At 51.6% G+C, this 18,620-nt stretch overlaps 1 protein-coding gene across 1 annotated transcript; it reads right to left on the bottom strand.

Annotated features, from left to right (window-relative positions):
- Window positions 1–2,855: 2,855 nt before the first annotated feature.
- Bpifb2 (BPI fold containing family B member 2) lies at window positions 2,856–18,019 on the bottom strand. The gene is made up of 15 exons (XM_021639684.2): window positions 17,911–18,019; window positions 15,364–15,457; window positions 13,702–13,806; window positions 13,408–13,554; window positions 12,499–12,559; window positions 11,366–11,426; window positions 7,812–7,903; window positions 7,412–7,600; window positions 7,164–7,217; window positions 6,482–6,652; window positions 5,893–5,960; window positions 5,739–5,784; window positions 5,088–5,151; window positions 4,689–4,765; window positions 2,856–2,897 (listed from the first exon to the last, which is right to left on the bottom strand). The coding sequence occupies exons 1-15, from the start codon at window positions 18,017–18,019 to the stop codon at window positions 2,856–2,858; spliced, it is 1,380 nt and encodes a 459-aa protein (XP_021495359.1).
- Between the last annotated feature and the right edge of the window lie 601 nt (window positions 18,020–18,620).

Raw genomic sequence — 18,620 nt, forward strand, 5'->3', positions numbered from 1 at the left:
CTGCACAGCCACAGCCACAGCCTCTCCCATGACCCCACTGCCACCTCTCTGCGCCACTTGCCTGTGGGCTCTGAAGGCTGCGGCTGTCTGCTGACTGCCTGGCAGCTCCAGACAGCTCTGGCCTAGCCAGACAAGCAGATGCTTCTGCTCCAGAAGGCTGAGCAAGCGTTCCCCCAAGGAGGCATGAAGTGCTCTGAGTTTGGTGCTTGCTCTCAGTCCCAGAGCACCAAAGGGCCTCCTGTAGCTCACACAGCCTCCGTCTCAGCACAGCAGTGAGGCTTCCTGCTAAGAGCACCTGTTGATGTGCTCTGTGGTCCTTCTCCAGCAGCCCCCACTGCTTTACTCACCACACCTCCCTTCAGCCAGTGCCCAGCAGGCACCTCACTGAAGGCTTGCACACTGGCACTTAGGGATCAGAACAGCTCCTTTTGCAGGAGACCATGAGCATCTTTCTGGATGGGAGAGGTTGACTAGTTTTATCCTCTTTCTCTCAAGGGAACATGTTATAGAACTAGGTGCATTGCCTGGCAGGAAGGAAAGAATAATGGAATAAATGGATTGATAAATTGGTAAGAAGGAAGATGATGGATAATGAAGGGAGGAAAGAATGAGTATACAGGTAGATGGATGGATGGATGAGATGGATGGATGGACAGATAGAAGAGTGGATGGCTGAGTAGATGTATGGGTGAAGAGGTAGATGATGGATGGAGAATGGATGGATGGATGGATGGATGAATGGATAAATGAATGCAAGTATGGATAGATGGATGGATAGTTGTATTAAAAGGTGGCTTGGGATGGTCGAGGTTGCACACACCTATAATGCCAACATTTGGGAAGGGAAAGGAAGGGAGGAGGGAAGCTCATAAATTCAGTGCCAACCTTGACTAAATATTATCGTAACGCCCTGTTTAACACAATGACAAAAATATATGTGGGTTGGTGTATAGACAAAATGATGAAGAAATGAAAGGAATGGAACTGATGAGCAGTTGGATCCTACACACTGAGGTCACGAGCTTTCTCTATGTCAACTTCCTTATGGACTTGGGCTATGTTATGACCTAAATGTGAACTTTCTAAATGTTCCCTACTCTCAAATCCCATAGGCTCATGTGTTTGAACACCTGTCCCTACCTGGTGCTTTTAGAAAGCGTATGGAACCTTTGGGTCATAATGCCTAGGCCACTAGGAGCACACCTTGAAGGTAATGCCTGCCCTCCATTCCTTCTCTCTGTTTCCTATCATCCACCATGTTGAAAAGTAAAATGATAGCTCCAAGCTTCTAGCACAACAGGAACTGCTTTCGTCACTATGCCATCCCTGCCAAGATGGGCAAAGCCCCCTGAAACGTGAAGCAGAATCAAACCCTCTTCCCACAGTTGCTTTTGCTACATCTTTCCTCAAACGGAGGAGAAAAGCCACTAACACAGGTTGTTTCTTGGATTCTTGTCTCTTTAAACCCTCAACCACCTAGCTTAGGGTGTAGCCTACTCAGTAAACATAGAATTGATAAATTAATTACCTGAGCAACCCCTCCCCCCAATTAAAAGGCATGCTGCCCTAGGTAAAATCAGAAGGAAGGATTCTGTAGCCCGAGCTTTTCACTCTTTCACACCGCCCAGACTTTCTCTCATCACCAGGGAGCTGAGTCTGGTCACTCCCTGCCACTCTTGAGACTGCAGATAACCTTGCAAGAAGTGGCGGGGTGGGGTGACACCATTCTGTCCCAACGCTGTGCTGGCTGATGCTGAAAATATAAGCACCTTCTACCTGCCCTGAGAAAACACACACAACATGAGCCCTGTATTCAGCCAGGAAGGGATGGCCACTTAGAAATTAGCCTATCCAGGGAGAAGATCACGAGCCCTTGGCTCTCAGGAACTTGAGCCCCTTGCTCTGCCCACACCATGCTGCAGTGCATTACCCCTGGGTCTCAGAAGCTCTCCCATGAACAAGAGTTAGACATGTGCCTGAGAGCAGAGCCCAGAAGCAGGTCTTGCTTCCTAGAACAAAAAGCTTGCTTGAAACGAGAAAGCCAAAGATGGAAAGGGGTATCTTAAAGATCATGAACTTGTCACCTGAAATTTTGGAAGAGGCATAGAGGATGCTGGTAAATGGAGGGGGGAGCTGGAAATGTTCTTCAGATGCTAGGGAGCTCACAGTCTGGGGATATCCAGTCCTGGGGCTCTGGGTGTCCCCTCCCTGATAGACATTAGTGTCTGCATTCATCAGAAGGAACCCAGAGCCTGCCTTCTCACCCGTCCACCTACCCGCCTGCCTGCCTGCCCCACAGGAGTCACCTGAGCCTCTAATAACAAGGCAGGGAATGCCAGCAGATAGAGGGCACAGTGCCTGAACAGTACTGCTCATAAACTTCGTAAGACAAGCTCATCCTTGTCACTCTCTGGGGTCCTCTTTCACAATAGGAGCTTTCTGGACAAGGAGGTGAGAGTTGACAGACAGCGGGTCAGCAGAGATAGGCTCCCATCTTCCTGCTCTCTGGGGTAGCTTGGGTGACTCTGAAGATAGCCAGGACCCACGCACGGGCTGCACAGGGAGAGCTGGCCTCAGTACACAGAGCCAGGTGGGAATTACAGCTCAAGAGAAGACATTTAATGCTGGGGCCGGAGGGGGGGTGGGTCTGCACAGCTTGCAGCCAGTGGCCACCTCCCCAGGAGGGGCATAAGAAGAAGGGAGGAAGCAAGAGAGGGACCCAGGTGTCCAGCAAAGATTAAGCAGCCCAGACAGGCAGTCTGGCTTGCTGATGATGACTCTACACAGCTCAGCCTCAGTGTCCCCAGGCTTGGGGAAAGACAGCTCTTGAGTAACTGGTTCTCCGAGGTCCTGGCTCAGCGCTGGTAGGCAAGTCCACTAGATATCACAACGTAGCCCTGGGAGAGCAAGAAAAGCATAGGCTAACTCAGAGGTTTAAGGGGGACCTCTGACTGCCCCCTCCACCTGTGTGTGAGTAGTCTTCTCATCAGGGGAAGCCACCTCCTCACTGGCCCTCAGTCTCCCACTCTGTCACTTAAGTAGCAGCGCTCACATCATAAGGCTATGGAGGAATGCAGTAAGAGCCCACAAGAGTCAGGCCAGCATCAGACTGGCACATGCTCTATGCTCTAGGCTTGGCCCGGGTCGTTGCTGTTTCCTGACCAGGAGTGCAGAGTCACTGGGTTCCTTCTCCCTGACAGAGCTGGGCATTCCCTGTGCCTCCCATGCCCTCCACACCGCGCCGCTGAGATGACACTCCTAAGGGCCACTCCCCATCCATGCATCATCCATCTATTCACTCAACCATCTGTTCACTCACTTAGCCACACGGTAAACCCTGCGGTAGATGCCCAGGAGTCAGCAGAGGACAAATGAGACACAGTCCATGTTTGTAGGGAGCTTAGAGTCAAGGGTCGGTGGTCCAGCCTGTCGACCCATTAGCCTCATGGGGCTCAGACAATGAATTCCTTTTTAATTAGGAGAGGGGAAAAGAGGCCTCAGACTAGCCTCAAACTCTTTATGTAGCCCAGGATGACGTCGAATTTCGGATCTCCCAAGTTCTAGGACAGCAGGCATGTAGTACCAGAGCCAGATAAGTTTTTAAAAAATTAAAGTTCAAGTCTTCACTTTCAGAATCCCATTTCAACAGCCCCATATGCCAAGTGACAGCTCTGGATGATGCTGATTCCAGCCTCTGCGGAAAATTCCCACATCCTGAGCTCAGTCATGGAATGTGCTTTGTGGAAATTCCCACCCACAGTCCTGAAACCTCTGATTTTGACTGTCCTTTTCTAGCCCCCTCCTTTTTTTTTTTTTTTTTTTTTTTTTTGCATGTCAATGTGCGTGTGGTATACATACACTGCATTCAGTCACAGTCACATATGTGGAGGCCAGAAGCTGACATCTGGTCTCTTCCTCGATGCCTCACATCTGAGTCTAGAGGTCTCCTGGGTTGAGAACTCTGTCCTCTGGGCACTGGGTTTTCAGGTGAGCCACCACACCCCATCAGTGAGGAGACTAGGATTCTAGGACTCTAAACCAGAGTCTTCCCACTTGCACACCAAGGACTTATCTACTGAGCCATCTCCTCCGCCCCTAGACTGTTCTTCTTCATGAGAGTGGACCATCGGAACATTGAGGCCACCATTCTTAAAGATCCAAGGTGGGCATCCTCCCTGGACAGACACTGACAGGCCCCACCTTGCTCCTGTTTCCTGTTCTGTGCTCAGCCTGTTGAGGGAATTTGACCTGAGTACTTTGGTTGGATAGAAAGAGATCGCAGGGTGTCATCCTGGCTGTGTCGGGATAAATTTCATCAGGAGCCTACGATTTCAGATCCAGGGACAATAATCACAGAAGGTTCAGGAAGTTGCCAAGTTCACCCATTCAGGCGCAGAGCTACCTGACAGGCTGTAAGGAACCTCTCTACCATTCACCACCTTAGTCACTTAGGGGCCATGCCCATCTCAGGACACAGGATCATGAAGCAGTTGAAGACCTGAAGTCTCTGGCGTGGGGTGTGATGAGGAAGGGAGAGCCCCTCCCACCAAGGTCTCTCAGGTCCTAACTCATCTGCCTCACTGCAGTTACAGTTTACTGTGTGATCTTGGAACACACAGGGTGAGCTCTGAGAGGGGTGACCCTTCCACCCCTGTAAGGAAGCTCCCTGGCCACTCAAAGGCTCTCACCTCGCAGACTGAGACCTCAGAGCGGACATAATGGAGATTGAGCACGCTGGGGAGGGCAATCCCCATGCCCAGCAGAGCTGCAGGGAAACAGAAGTGTCCAAGTTAGTCAGAAGGGGAAGTCCCACCTGCAGCCAGCCCTGTGCTGGCAGCTCGGGACACTGTGGGACCGAGAGTGGGAGGCAGGATCATCCTAATAGTGTGGAGGGGAAACTGAGACAGGACAGGAGCTTCGTGAAGACCGTATATTGGCTGCACAAATAATGTGCCAAGAGGCAGATGCAGCTCTTGCACCACCACCTTAACCTTTGAGCCTGGAAGGGCTTGGGGACATGGACAGGCACAGAGGCTGTGGGCCCAAGAAAGCACCAGAGGGACCACGCTGTGGGGGGCAGGGCTCACCGTTGAGGTGCTCCAGCAGGGGCTTCTGAAACACAGTGCTTATCAGTGTGTACGCTTGATCCATCTGCAGCCATGGCCAGGAGTAGGGAAGAAAAGGCCAAGAGAAGGTAGTTAAACACACAGGTGGACAGACAACAGGGGCACAGGAAAAAGAGGAAGGATAGGTCTCCCAGCTCAGCTGGGTCCCGATCGAATCCCCAGCTAGCTCGGCCATGGGGGGTCAGGCAGCCCAGGGAGAGCTTTAGCCCATACCAGAGTTACCAATGGGAAGGCTGCCCAACAGACTGCCTGACGAGAGACAGAAGTTAGGCTGGCGTGCTGGCAGCTGGGTGGAGGGTTTACATATACTAAGTCACATCCCATGGATGCAGGGGGATAAAAGAGCGTGTGCACAGTGGCAGGAGCCTGACCATGTGACGCGATGAAGGACTAGCCAGTGCTAACAGTCCAACTGACCAATGAGCTCTGGCTGAGGCCTGCAGTGATGAATCAATCACCTGCTCACAGGCAGAGAGACAGGCAAAGAGCAGGGTAGGTTCCCTGTCCCCAGACATCCCCGGGAGGCCCAGTTACAGCAGCATGGAGGTATGTATCATTCTCATACTTGCACATCCCTTCCCAAGGCTTAAGGCAGCCCAGTGAGCCACTCACATCAATGGAGCCCACATTGGAGGTGGCCACAGAGAGCTGGACCTCCCTGAAAGAAAAGCAGACACAGGCTCAGGGTGGGCCAGTTTCCCCTGAGGCTCTCTAATCGCTAAGTCTGAGAACAGGCTGAGGCCGCTGGGTCAGAAGGCCCACTTACCCCAGTACAGATGTGGTCCCCCGAAGCTTCGCCTTAGACACGGAGAGCTGAAGGCTCAGGTTCACTATCTGGGCATGTGAGGAGATCAAGTCAGAAGGAGCTTTGCAGAGCCTTCCACCCATCCCCTGCCAGGGCAGACCATGAGTATTTGCGGAGCTTTCTAAGAGTCAGGTTGTTACCTGCATTTTATAAGCAACAACAGTACAAAGAAGACAGGTGGGGTCCCTTCCCTGGGAACCTTCCAGAAGCAAAGAGTCAGAGAAGGGAGCTTTCCAGAAAGCAGAGGCTGCCACAAGACAAAGAGTGACAGAGACCTTCTTTCACAGGGTGGCCCAGGAAGGCTGCTCTGAGCAAGGCTTCGACACTTAAGCTAAGAACTGAAAATGAAGGCGCAGCAGCCATGCCAAAAGCAAAGGAAGAGGGCCCTAGGCAGAGGGTTCCACAATGTACCAAGGTCCTAAGACAGAATGTCCTGGCAAGCTCAGGAGATAGGTGGATAAGACAAAGCAAGTGAGGAGAACACAGAAGCATGTAAGGTCTCGGGGAGTGTCACCCTAACTCAACCAGCCCCACCTGGCCTGTCACTCACCGCATCCAGGGAGAAGAGGAAATGCAAGGCTGAGTTGGGGGATGCAGCAAAGACCTCCACAAAGGGCTGCAGCTTCAGAGTGGAGTTGTTGGTGTGGAGTGTGGCCATAGGTGTGGCACCCAGCTGCACCTTGAGTACCACGGGCCTGGGCTCAGGGAACTGGTGGGCCACCTGGGGCATGAGACAGGGAGAGGGAGAGGGTTGTTCCGGCTCCTGCTTGTCAGTCTTCTGTGCTGGATGTTGATACGCCATCACTCTACACGTCAGAGGTGGGATTGGCCCAGTCCTCTGGGACAGACTTGAGCTCCTCAGAAGGGATTCCTGAGCTGGTGTTTTGTTTTGACTTTTCGATACACCCAGGTTAGCTTTGAGCTGGTGATCTTCCTGCCTCCCAGGTGCTGGGATTACAGGCGTGTGCCACTGACTCTAAGCTAGATCTTACAGGCAGGGAGGGAACAGAAAAGAGAGAGAGAGAGAGAGAGAGCCCAGTAGACTCAGTGCAGGCAGAGGCAGAGAGAAAAGTGTCTAGCTGACTGGGATGGGCAGCCCCTAAGCTCAGGAGAGAGGGTTAAAGGGCAGGTGGTGGCACACCTCCTCCATCCCGCTTTGGGTAGATGGAGCCCATGGAAGCCCCACCCAGACCCTGAGCCTCTAGCCTGCAATGAGCAGACATGTCACCCACCTCGGGGATCAGCTGGCCCAGTGTGGACGTGTCCAGAGGGTTGGTCTTTGAATTCTGAAATCAGCCCCCATCATGGCAGGGTTTAAGACAGTTTCACAGTCAAGGCCACCATTTCAAATAGTCATCCTGTAGCTCCCATTCTAGCTGCCCACTGCCCACTGCCCACAATTCCAAATCTACAGGATGTCCCCAGAATAGGCCAAAAGGGCTCCCTGCCACAGAACCCCAGCAGCAGACCCAGCCCTCACCAGCTGCCCCGTGATGTCCAGGTCGAGGGAGCCAGCTTTCTGCAGCATCAGGAGGACACAGTCGAACAGGTGCTGGGAGAGCCCCACGGTTGCCATGGCTCCTTCGTTACCCGACGGCCATGGCAACACAAAGGGATGAGCACCGTGCAGAGGCAGGAGGATGGGTTTGCCAAGCAGGAAGAGCATAGCCTGGATGGAGGCAGAGGCACACATGCAGGACATCTGGAATGGAGGGCCTGTAACAGAGCCAAGGCTCTCCCAAGCACCAGCCTAACAGTGAAGACTTGGGCTGCATTCCCACCTGGAGAACCAGCCTCCTTCTTCCCTTCACCGGCTACCCTCACAGGCCCCTTCCAGGACACCAAGGATGCCAGTACCAGGCTGACCAGGAGGTACTTACCCTGACATCCAGGGAAATGTAGTTACTGGTGATGGTGGGCTCGCTGGCCATGGAGTAGCGGATCTGAGACTCGGGCCCCACAGGACTCAGTCCTTCATGAAAACAGAAAAACACTGAGCACCAGCCCATCACTAAGCCAGCAATCGAAGGTACTGGTGGCCTTTCTCAGCCAGAACAGTCACAAAGTCACATGGCCAGCGAGGCCTCCAGGAAGGTGTATACCAGAATCTGTCTGTTGATTGGTTCAGACACAATGCTGACAGGTATGTTTGCTAATATTCCCGGTCAGTGAAAGATGACTGAGCCCAAATTACAGAAGGAGAAGGCTCGATACAGGCACAAGTTTTGCCTGCTTGTATGTCTGTGTGTCACATGTGTGCCTGGTGCCTGAGGAGGCCAGAAAAGGGTGGAGTAACAGTTGTACATGTGTGTGCCATGTGGGTGGTGGGACCCGAACCCAGGTCCTCTAGAAGAGGCGCCAGCTCTCCAAATCACTGTGCCACCCTCTAGCCCAATGGCCAAGGTTTTCAGTGTTCTGTGTATGGATATGCATGTATATTTTGCATATCTATTCATATATATTTATATGCCCATTATAAAATATAAGTTATGGGTATAGATTATGTGCTTTGTATAGTTTTGTCATATTTAGACATATAACTATATTTAATATTTTATATTAAAATAATTATTAATTAAACATATAAAGACATATTGGTAAATACATACATATTTTTATATATAGCCCTTCAGCTTTCTGCTTTTCTATCGTCTCATCTGGATTTAATTTCATCTTCCTTAATATTTTAAAGATTTTCTTGCTGTGAAAGCAACAAGGTGTGGATCCCTTCCTTGTCTGTCAGGGGGTCTCACAGTTTGGAGGCAGGAGGAAGGAGCAACAAGAGATTTGAACACGGGTAGACTGCCCTGTCTCTTGAGTCCCCTCTCTCTGCATTTGTCAACGCTCAGAAAACTAGACACCACAAAGGCCAAATTGCTGCATGAATTAAATTAAAAATGAATGAAACATAAAGTCATAGTGAATATTCAGGAAATAGAAAAGAGATGGAAAATACAGCCCAGGATCCCAGGTGTACTTGTTTTTCAGTATTTTCTTACACCCCAGTAAAAGACGTTTTTGTTACACAGCCTTCTGGAGATATGTGCTTTGTTGACACAGCCCTTTGAGCTTTGATTTTTGTTTTGTTTTTTGTTTTTGTTTTTTTTTCTAGACAGGGCTTCTTTGTGTAGCTCTGGCTGTCCTGGAACTAGCTCTGTAGACCAGGCTGGCCTTGAACACACAGAGATCCACCTGCCTCTGCCTCCTGAGTGCTGGGATCAAAGGTGTGCAGCCACCACACCCAGCTGAGCTGCGCTTTTTAATGGACTCTAAATATTTGAGGTGATGCCTATGCTATTGAGCTTGATTTAACTATTCCACATTTCATCTATAAATTAGGGCATCACTTTATAGTCTATAAATACATACAATCCTAAACAATGTAAATCTTTTCAATAAAATAAAGAAATCACAGGCTCTCCACTGCACACTCTGGGTGTGCGCGCCTCACGTGATCATCCTCCAGGGCTGGTCCCTTAAGAGTCCCTTTATTAGATGATTCTAATTCACCAAAGACAAAGCCAAGAGTTGATCTTTGGCATAAACACAAACGAAAGGCTCCTTGCTGAAGGTAAGCCTGCTGAAGAAGAGGAAGAACACACACTAGCTTATCAAGCCTGTCAGACCCCAGGCCCTTAACCCGTGCTGCTTCATAACACCAACACACTCAAGATCTGGGAATTTTTATCCTATTTTCTGGATGGAATGGTGTGGATCAAGGAGATGAGTGACTTCCCTAAGGTCATACAGCATGGGAGCAATGTGACTAAAATTCCATCGTGTGCCCTTTAATTCCAGTCCAGTTGCCTCAGCTTCTTGCTGCCTCCATTTAAGGTAATATGGAGGCTGGGTGGAGAGGGGAAATCAAGGGGACAAAAATCATTCCAAACTGGCCAGAGTAGTGGATGGACATGTGAGGAGGAAAAGCAAAATGGGCCTGTCCCTACAGAGGACACAGCTCTAAACCTCAGCTTTCCCATTATAACATGGGGTTAATGACAGCAGCGCCTATCTACTAAAGAACCCACTGTGTGCAAAGTTAGGCTCTGCTCTGTGTCCCTGGGCTAACCCAAGCCTCTGGGTCCTCTGACCCCTCCCTCAACCCTCACACTCTCCCTGCTTATATCAACTGAGCATCATTGCGGCATCTCAGATACTGATAAAGCCAGTCACAGTGCTATGGAAAGTACACCAGGGTCAGGGCAAAGCTGGGATGGGCTCCAAGCAGGAGAAGCTTCAAAATGGCTGATGAGGAAAGTGATAAAGCCCTTGGCAAGCCTGGGGCTGAGCGGGTTCTGTGAAGGGAGAGGTTGTGCAGGACTTGAAGCAAATAAGATGTCCCTGGGTCAGCATGGTAATGCCTTCTGCTACTAGACCTTAACTACTGATGCCTGTGGCTAAGAAAATGGGACAGGCCTGCTCTCTAGCCTTCAGGTCCTACCATGGCATGTCTAGGAAGTTACCCAGATAACTTCCAATGTCCTCAAACAGTAGTGCAGGTCAGGACAAGGACAATGAGGAAGAGTGGGATGGTGACCCGTGACAGTGGAATTTATGGATGAGCACTCAGCAACTTGTACACTGAGGCATTTCCATCCAGTTTCAGAAAGTGCTCCAGTGAGAGGCCGGCCCCAGCTGCTCACACAGCTCAGATCACCCAGCAGCAGCTCCTCCTCTTCCTCCTCCTTCCCCTCCCCTTCCTCCTCCTCCTCCTCTCTCCTCTTATCCTCCTCCGCCGCCCTTCCTTCTTCCCTCCGTCACTGTCACTGTCAAGGCCCAGAAGTCAGATCATGCGGTCCCCAGGGGGATGGGACATATGTGTCCTTTTTGAAAGGGTCATAGACCCTTTCAAAGCATACAGGTGAAAGGTGGACATCTTCATACCCACAAGCCACCTCATGATAACTAAGGCAAGCCTTAGGCCCAGCACCTCCAGTGGCATACACACCTCTCACTACACCAGCCTCACTGCAATGATGCCAGAAGGAGCCCCAACTCTGAGGATGTGTCCCCTAAAATGCTGAGACTGACAGTGCAGAATGGCTCTAGATCCTGACAGTCAATGGGGCCTAGTTTCTTCAATAGTGACATTCATTGTTTAATCATTTGGTTTTATTTTGATTTTTGGCAATCCGAGCTAAAACTGGTAGATTCTAGAATCAAAGTGTTGGTTCTGGAATCTGGAGGTTGCCAGAGTTTGTGAATAGCCCTGTGCTTTGGGAAGTCCTGAGTCAGCGGCCTTCCCATGGGCCTCCTTTTTTTTTTTTTTTTTTTTTTTTTTTCAGATTAACTGAAGAGAGAGCACTATTTAGAACCAGAAGCCGGGAATGAAGACCACACCATCTCCAGGTCTCAGCAGAGGAGAGGGGAGTCTTTGAAGGTTCTTAGGGCACAAAGACCCCAGGCCTCCCACCCCCTGGGCTCCAGGTCTTACCGATTAAGGTGCCCAAGTGGACATTGAGGTCCTGGACCAGGCCGGAGACATGCAAGCACAACTGTGTCAAGAGAGAGTATGCTGTGGTGAGGGTTGTTCTTAGCTGTGGGTAAGGAACCACCAAGCTGCAGGTCCCTGCCACAGCCCACCAGAGGCCTCCCAGGCCTGCCTTTTCCTCCTTGGAATGACTGGCTTCCACCCTTCTTTTGGTGGCGAGGAGGCAGGAGAAGCTGCCAAAGGCTAGAGAAGGGCTCGGGCACATGGGCAAGGAGGGGACTGCAAGACCAGGGTGCTCATAGCCTACGAGCATTGCCATCACCTCTGGGGTGGAAATGACACACACTAGGTAGATATGACTTCTGCTGCTGCCCTTATGGATGGGCTGAGGCAGGCTAGGGAAGAAGAGCCTATCCCTGGCAGGGGGATTTGGCTCACGGGTATCACCTCTCTAAGTTAGCCGCACACAATGAGCAGACCCACAGTCTCAACCATCACAACAGACTAGCTCTGCAGTTCCCAGTTCTGGATTCTGGATTCTCTGGAGTGAGAGAGGTCTCACATTAGAACTCTCAGCCATGGCTGGCCTGCCCACTGCCTGAGGAGAAGGGGGCATCAGGATGCATCCAGCCAGATCTGGTTCAGAGCCAGGCTTCTTACTTTATCTTACTTTGTTCATTCTTACTTTGTTGCTCACTCCCATCTTCTAATGGGGAGTTGGGACTGCCCTGGGGAGATTTTCCACTGTCTACCCAGCTCCCTAAACTTCACCTATGCCTGGGTATCCCCCCTCCTCCTTGGGACTGACATGAATTCTCTCTTGTTCTCATGAAGAAACTGGAAGCACCCCATGAAGGGCCTTCTATTTTATATATATATATATATATATATATATATATATATATATATATATATATAACTGGCTGAGATAAAGTTTGGGTAAAAGAGCACCTGAAATTATATACATATATCCATCACATACATGTACACACATGCAGACAACAGACATTTACATGCATTGAAGAACATGCACACACATGCACATCAAGATACAATGCCCACTCCTCAGGGCTTGAAGGCCCCAGTGCTCATGTCTCAGGCCTTCCAAGCTAAGCCGTCTACCGGAAGCCCCTTACCTTGTTGCTCAGGTCAGCTTTCATGTGCTCCTGCACCAGGTCCAGCAGCTCCTGGGAGGTGCTGAGGAAGTGGCACAGAGAGTATCTCAGAGTTCCCTGGGCACAGCTCTTGGCAGAGCCACACAGATAGCTGGGGCAGAGGTCTCTGTCCTCAGCCAGCAGCCCAGAGGCACCCATCTGAGACCATGCCGTGCTCTAAACAGTGTTAGAACAGTGGTCCCCACTCCCACAGAGCAGAAGCGTGAATCTCGGAGAAGGAGATCCTTCCTCTCACGGTTTGGAAGTGGCCAAAGGGCGATAACTAAGACCAGGCTTGAGGGGAGACCTTGCAAAAGCCCTCTGTGTCTGTGTGCTCAGCCAGCTGGGTCCAGGGCTACTTGGATGGGTAGGAGTTGGGAATGAAGCTGGCACACCAGGACAACTTCTCACTTTAGTGCCCTGTGACACTTTGAAGAGTATCTGCTTAGCTCTGGACCTCAGTTTCCCTTCTAAAGTGGCAGCTGCTGTTAGCCTCACATGCTGACATGAACAGCCACCTGCCACAAAGAGCTTAGCTGGCTGTATCCCATCTCCTGAACCTGCAATTCACACCTCTGCAGGGAAGTGTGGCCTTTAAGGGCCTCAACAGCCAGGCTGACTGGCCTCATATCATCCAGGAGACGACTGGGAACTGGCTAGCATGTACTGGTAGCTGACACAGGAAAGTGACCAAGACACAGGCTGTGTGGCATCAGGCAAGCCCCTGGTCCTCTGTGAACCTCACCGTGCCAAGTAATAGAACAGGTGTGATGATGAAGTCTCCTTGATCCTTTGTGGCCATTGGATGAAGACTTGAGTGAGAAATTCAAGTAACAGTGCCACAGCCTTTATGTCAGGAAACCCTGAGACCCAGTGTTCCCAGGAACCCACCTGTTACGGCCCTCCAGCATCCTGGCTGGGCTGAAGATTGAAGAGCAAGCAAGGATGCTGAGTACAGGGGTCCCAATGGAGTCCCGGGCCACGTGCACATTAGCCACCAAGGTCACAGGCAGCACCAGCTCCATGGGCTCTGGGACGCTGCAGAAGGATAGACCTAAGCCCACCCTGGTATATGAAGACTGCACAGATCCTCGATCCTGGGTCATCCCTCCAAGCCCCCCAAACTCTACTCAGGGTCACAGAGAGATCCTGAAACTCCTGCCCCCGACAAAGAGATTCACTCACCAAAACACTTTGACTGTGAAATTGGATGCTGCAGATAAGCGTACCCCCAAACCAGCAATGAACTCCAAGTGGAGATGGGGCAGGTGGACATCCAGAATCTGGACACTGTAGGATTGGAACCCGAAGGACAAGGGAATTCCCATCAAACACAGAGTCAACTCCAGGGGGCCTTCCCTGAGCCAGCCCCACGTGCTGATATGATAAAGAAGGGCTTATGATGAATGGACCATTGATGAAAGAGATGGGAAGTGCTCTAGCACAGGAGACATGCAAGACACCCAGCTGTTACAAAGGCAAGCAGAAGGCCTGGCCTCACGCAGTACTTAGTGAGATGATCTGTGGGCTTCTAACATTTTCTGACTATATCCCAGGAAGCGTGAAGTTGAGGAAAGACATACTGGGTTCTGTGCAACTCAAAAATCTCCAGAGAAGTCTACAGAGCCTTAGATTCTGGACCTTAGATTCCCCTTATCACTGTTGGTCCTCAGCAACAAGAAACACCCTCCCTTCCAAGCTGCAGAATGCTCCGAGAGACTCTGGGACTTCCTTTTTGATGAAGTTAAAGTCATTTTTTCCCTGCCTAACAGTTGGTAGGGGTGGGGCTGGGATGATTCAGATATCCAGAATATGGCTTCATTTTAGCCTGGGGTGATGTGGGCCCATGACTGTTTCCCCACACAGACCAACGTTAAGCCTGCTGAACTCAGCCACAGCCTTCCTGGATGTGCTCCTGCTGCTGAAGACAAGAGTCCTCTGGCAACTTCGGGTAGTTGGGTTTCTATCTAGTGCTTTAAGGTCATGGCCGTTAACGTACTAAAATCGGCCCTCCAGTCCTACCTTAGGGGTCTCAAACTGGTGGCCCCAAGCTGCCTGTTTGTTGACCCACGCACTGTTCTGATGTTTTAAAGTTTTTGTATTAGTTTCCATCATGCAGAATTATAGGTGATAAGCTGGGCGCAGTATTTCAGGCCCCTGATCCCCGTGTCTCAGGAAGCTGGGGCAGAAAGATTTCGAGTTTAAGGTTAGCCTCAGCTACATAGCGAGGCCCTGTCTCAAACAAAAAGGAAACAAGAAAAGAAAATTAAAGCTGATAGATACGTGAGTAGGTAGGCAGGCAGGCAGGTAGATTGATAGATAAGTAGATATATTAAATACCCAAAACCATTTGGCAGTAGCCAAATGGTATCCCCATAAGGATAGGTACTATGCTTGAGTTTGGGATGTCTCCATCCTTCTGAGGATAAAACTAGGATTGTCCCTGTGTCTAAATTTGGTGTCAAGCATTTGGAGGGAGAGGCAGATAGCCTTACCCAGGGCCACAATCTGAACTCCTAGAGCAGAAACCTATTAACTAATTCAGGGTTACCAGGTGACCCCATCTGCCAAGTCTTCTTATAACCTCACACCTGATGATGGGAGACTCTAACCTGGGGAGGCTTACTCACCATATATATGTTCATCTGACGGTCCAGAGCACTGTGCCCAGCAGATGGGAGCACCTATTAGGCACAGTATCTATCCAGCAGCTGGAGCACTCCTGAAGGCCTCATTCAGTATCCCTCTCCTGGTAAGCCAAAGCACTCACTCCCTTGGCCAACAAAACCTTCCAGCTAGCAGCAGAAGGACTGGAGCACTCTTCCTCTGGAGGGTGGGAGCACTCACCTGGTAGACTGGAGCACCTCACCACTTGGATCCAGGAAATCAGAGACAGTGACCTGCAAGGCCCGCTGGAGAGGGGCTTTCCCCATGTCCGACACTGTGGGGCCAGGGCAGGATGAGGTCAAGTTCTTGGATCCGCCAAGCATGGCAAACAAACCACCCATCACTTTTCCTGCCCTTTGGGTAGAGGCACTCAGATACCAGATGGAACAAGCTTCAAGTGGCACAAGAGGAGAATGGCTACACCGTGCAAGCCTGTGCTTCATGCCCTGTTCATCATGCCCTCCATCTCCCTCCCCTTCTTCATCCCATTCCTCCAATACAGTAAAATCCTTAGCCCTCTTGCAAGGCTCCAGCTGAGCCCCAGCTGTCCCTAGAGCTTTCTCAAGTCACCACACTCAAGGAGCCAGCCACCAATCCTAGTTCCTGAGGAGGCAGGCCCTGGGAGGAGAGGGGAGGGGCTGCCTCACCAGATCACATGTGCCCCAGGTGCTGGGTGCAAACCCCAGCTCCGCTGTTCACTGCCTGCCTGGCTGCCCCGTGCCATGCTTTCCCCATGTCTGCATGCGCGCTGAGTACGATGCTCATCTCTTGGGGCCATTGTAAGTTTTGTCAGTGTGCGCGCGTGCTCCTCGTGCTGGTGCTGTGGGCCTTACACTAACGGTATCTGTCCCCACAAAGTGCTCCAGGTGTGCCAGGCCCGGTCTCAAGCACTTTCTTCTATTCTTCTGCCCAGTTTACAGGGAGGTGAGGACACCTGGCTGAGAGAAAGGCAGGTCTGGATAATGGAGCTCGGCTCTGAACCTGCTGACCTGTGCTGGTAGACCCCAGCTACATAAAGAGAAGCGGAACCAAAGGGAGAGACGATGGCTCTAGAAGGAAGCGTGAAATTAAGCCTAGAGGCTTGAATTTGGCTCAGACTCAGTAGCACAGTGAAAAGATCCCACCCGAGCCTCAGTTTCTCCAAGCAAGGTGCAGAAAGGTCATGGTCTCCATGCTCCTGATGTCCACCCCAGCCTAGCCACCTGTGGCTGAGCTGAGACTCACGCCTGGGCCGTGGACTCCACCCACAGTGCTCCCTGACACAGGACCTGCACCTGGAGAACTTCAGGGTAAGGTGGGGGGAGGACTCCACTGTAGGCTGCATAGGCCTCCTGTCAGGTTTCTACCCACCAAGAACAAACACAGGCAGATGAGCCAGGGAGGCCCAGGGACAAAGGAGCCCTGCACAGAACAAGCAGAGGGCAGGGCGGACACCCCCGGAGGCCATCCTCAGGTCCCTGTCTCAGGCATCTGTTCATGCTGTGCATGACTCCTACTCTCGCACGGATCACTGACCGCCTTCCTTGTCTGTCCATCTGCCCGGATGCAAGGTCCTGGAGAGCTACGCATGCCACGGGAAAAGCTGCTAGCTCACAGCTTTGTGCTCTGGCTACTACAGTCCCTTCCCTGGCCTGGATGGAGTCCTTGACACCCTAATCCAGTTGAATCTGATCTTTGGGGAAGCATCTCCAGACCCCACTCGGGTGGAACCCCGAAAGTTTCCTGAGAGGCAGCTGGTGGGAAATAAAGATTTCTGGGCTGGAAACTTGAGCCTTTGTGACTTTCTCTCTTTCTGTGGACCTGTTTCCTCACTGTGCCTTTTCCCATGAGAGAGGCCAGGACTTGAAGGCACCTATCAGGAAAGCTACAAGGGACAGACCCGTGTGCGCCTTTCCCCATTCCCACACCCCCAGTCCCCGCCATGACCTCCCCCAGCAGCACACAGCAACTGGCTCTCTGTGGCTGAGCCCCACGCAGACCCAACTTCAGGGTGCCCCTGCCTTGCTGAGCTCTATATGCCTCTCCCGGATCCATGTGTGAGCACAGGCACCACACCACACGTGCACACGTGTGCACCTGTGCACACATATCCAGACACGTGGACACATGCCACCGGCAAATACCCTCCCCGGGGCCCAAATCACCTCCCTGACACTCCAAACTCACAAGAACTCAGTTATAACATCATCCACTCAAGCCAGGAGGCCTTCATTCAGGGGTGGTACATGCCTGTAAACCCAGCAATTACAGGGGCTTCGGCAACAGGGCTGACAAGTCAAGGCTAGCCTGGGCTACCTAAGGAGACTCTGCCCCACAAATTTTTTTTAAAGTTTAAAAATTAGTCTTGGGGGGAGGTGTGTGTTTGTTTGTTTGTTTTTAAGCATATGCCCACACACGGCACAAGGGCCCAACCGTGCGTAGGTGCCTGTGTTTGCACACAGCTGCTCACCACAGACTCCCTAATTAGCTACTGAGCAGTGGGACGCAGTGGCACATCAAACCCAGGCCCTCCGCTGGTACATACCCGTTTTCTTAGCTTCACAAATTCTGGGCCAGCCTTGTCTGGGATACAGCTCAATAGTGGAACATTTACCCAGCATGCACCAGGCTCCGGGTCCCATCCCAACACCACAAAAGCAGAAAACATACAGGTCCTCTGAGATGTTTGTGTTCATTCAGACCTGGTTCTCACCTACAAACAGGGTGGCAAGTTGGCAGGTCCCTTACCGTAATCCAGTGCTGCCTTGTTGAGTCGGACTACGGTGCCAGGCGAGGAGGCCCTCGCCACAGCCAGCAGCAGCACCAGGGGCAGGCCCAGACTGCATGCCCCAGCCATGGCTGCCCTGGCCTCTGCAGCAGGCTCTGTGGGCCAGGGAAGGGACAAGCATCAGAGAGCGTGACTAATCTCCATCCCCCCCCTTGGACACTCGTGTCTCATCCCAGCCTGTACCCACACTGAGCAGGCTCAGAGCCCTGCTCTGAACCTCAGCACATCCATTTTGCATTTCTGTGTTAGGAGCTACCTGCTCTGTAGGAAACCACAAAAGGGTCTAAAAAATAGCCAAAGCTACCCTCCCCCGCCCCCAGAAAATGTGGTCTCTCCTGAAGCGATACACAGCAGACATGGGAGGGTGTGGAAGAGGGGCAAAGACCCGAGCAGTGTCAGAAGAGAATGACGAGGTCATGGTGAGGATGTGGAAGGGAATTGCCTGCCCTGCAGAGAGAATCCAAGCCTTGGTACCCTACAGTCCAGTCACCTGAGGCCAGGTGCCCAGCCCACTGTGCCAGACTAGCCTGGTGTCCAGCTGCCCAGATCCTACTAGGGGGGAACCCAGGGTAGCTCCCATCTCTGTGTCAATCTAGCCAAGTGAGGAATGGTCTGAGAGTGGCCCGGACACCAGACCAGCCTAATGGTAAGGTGTATACCCAGCTCTGGG

Source organism: Meriones unguiculatus, chromosome 4, assembly GCF_030254825.1.
Source record: "Meriones unguiculatus strain TT.TT164.6M chromosome 4, Bangor_MerUng_6.1, whole genome shotgun sequence".
NCBI classification, from domain to species: domain Eukaryota; kingdom Metazoa; phylum Chordata; class Mammalia; order Rodentia; family Muridae; genus Meriones; species Meriones unguiculatus.

Excerpts from the sequence above, each read along its gene's own strand:
- Bpifb2 (XM_021639684.2), bottom strand. The coding sequence starts at position 18,019 with ATGGCTGGGGCATGCAGTCTGGGCCTGCCCCTGGTGCTGCTGCTGGCT. Across the intron at positions 13,807-15,363 it reads GAGGTGCTCCAGTCTACCAG|TGTCCAGATTCTGGATGTCC; the intron begins GTGAGTGCTCCC and ends CCAATCCTACAG. Across the intron at positions 4,766-5,087 it reads CCTGCTGGAGCACCTCAACG|CTCTGCTGGGCATGGGGATT; the intron begins GTGAGCCCTGCC and ends GTTTCCCTGCAG.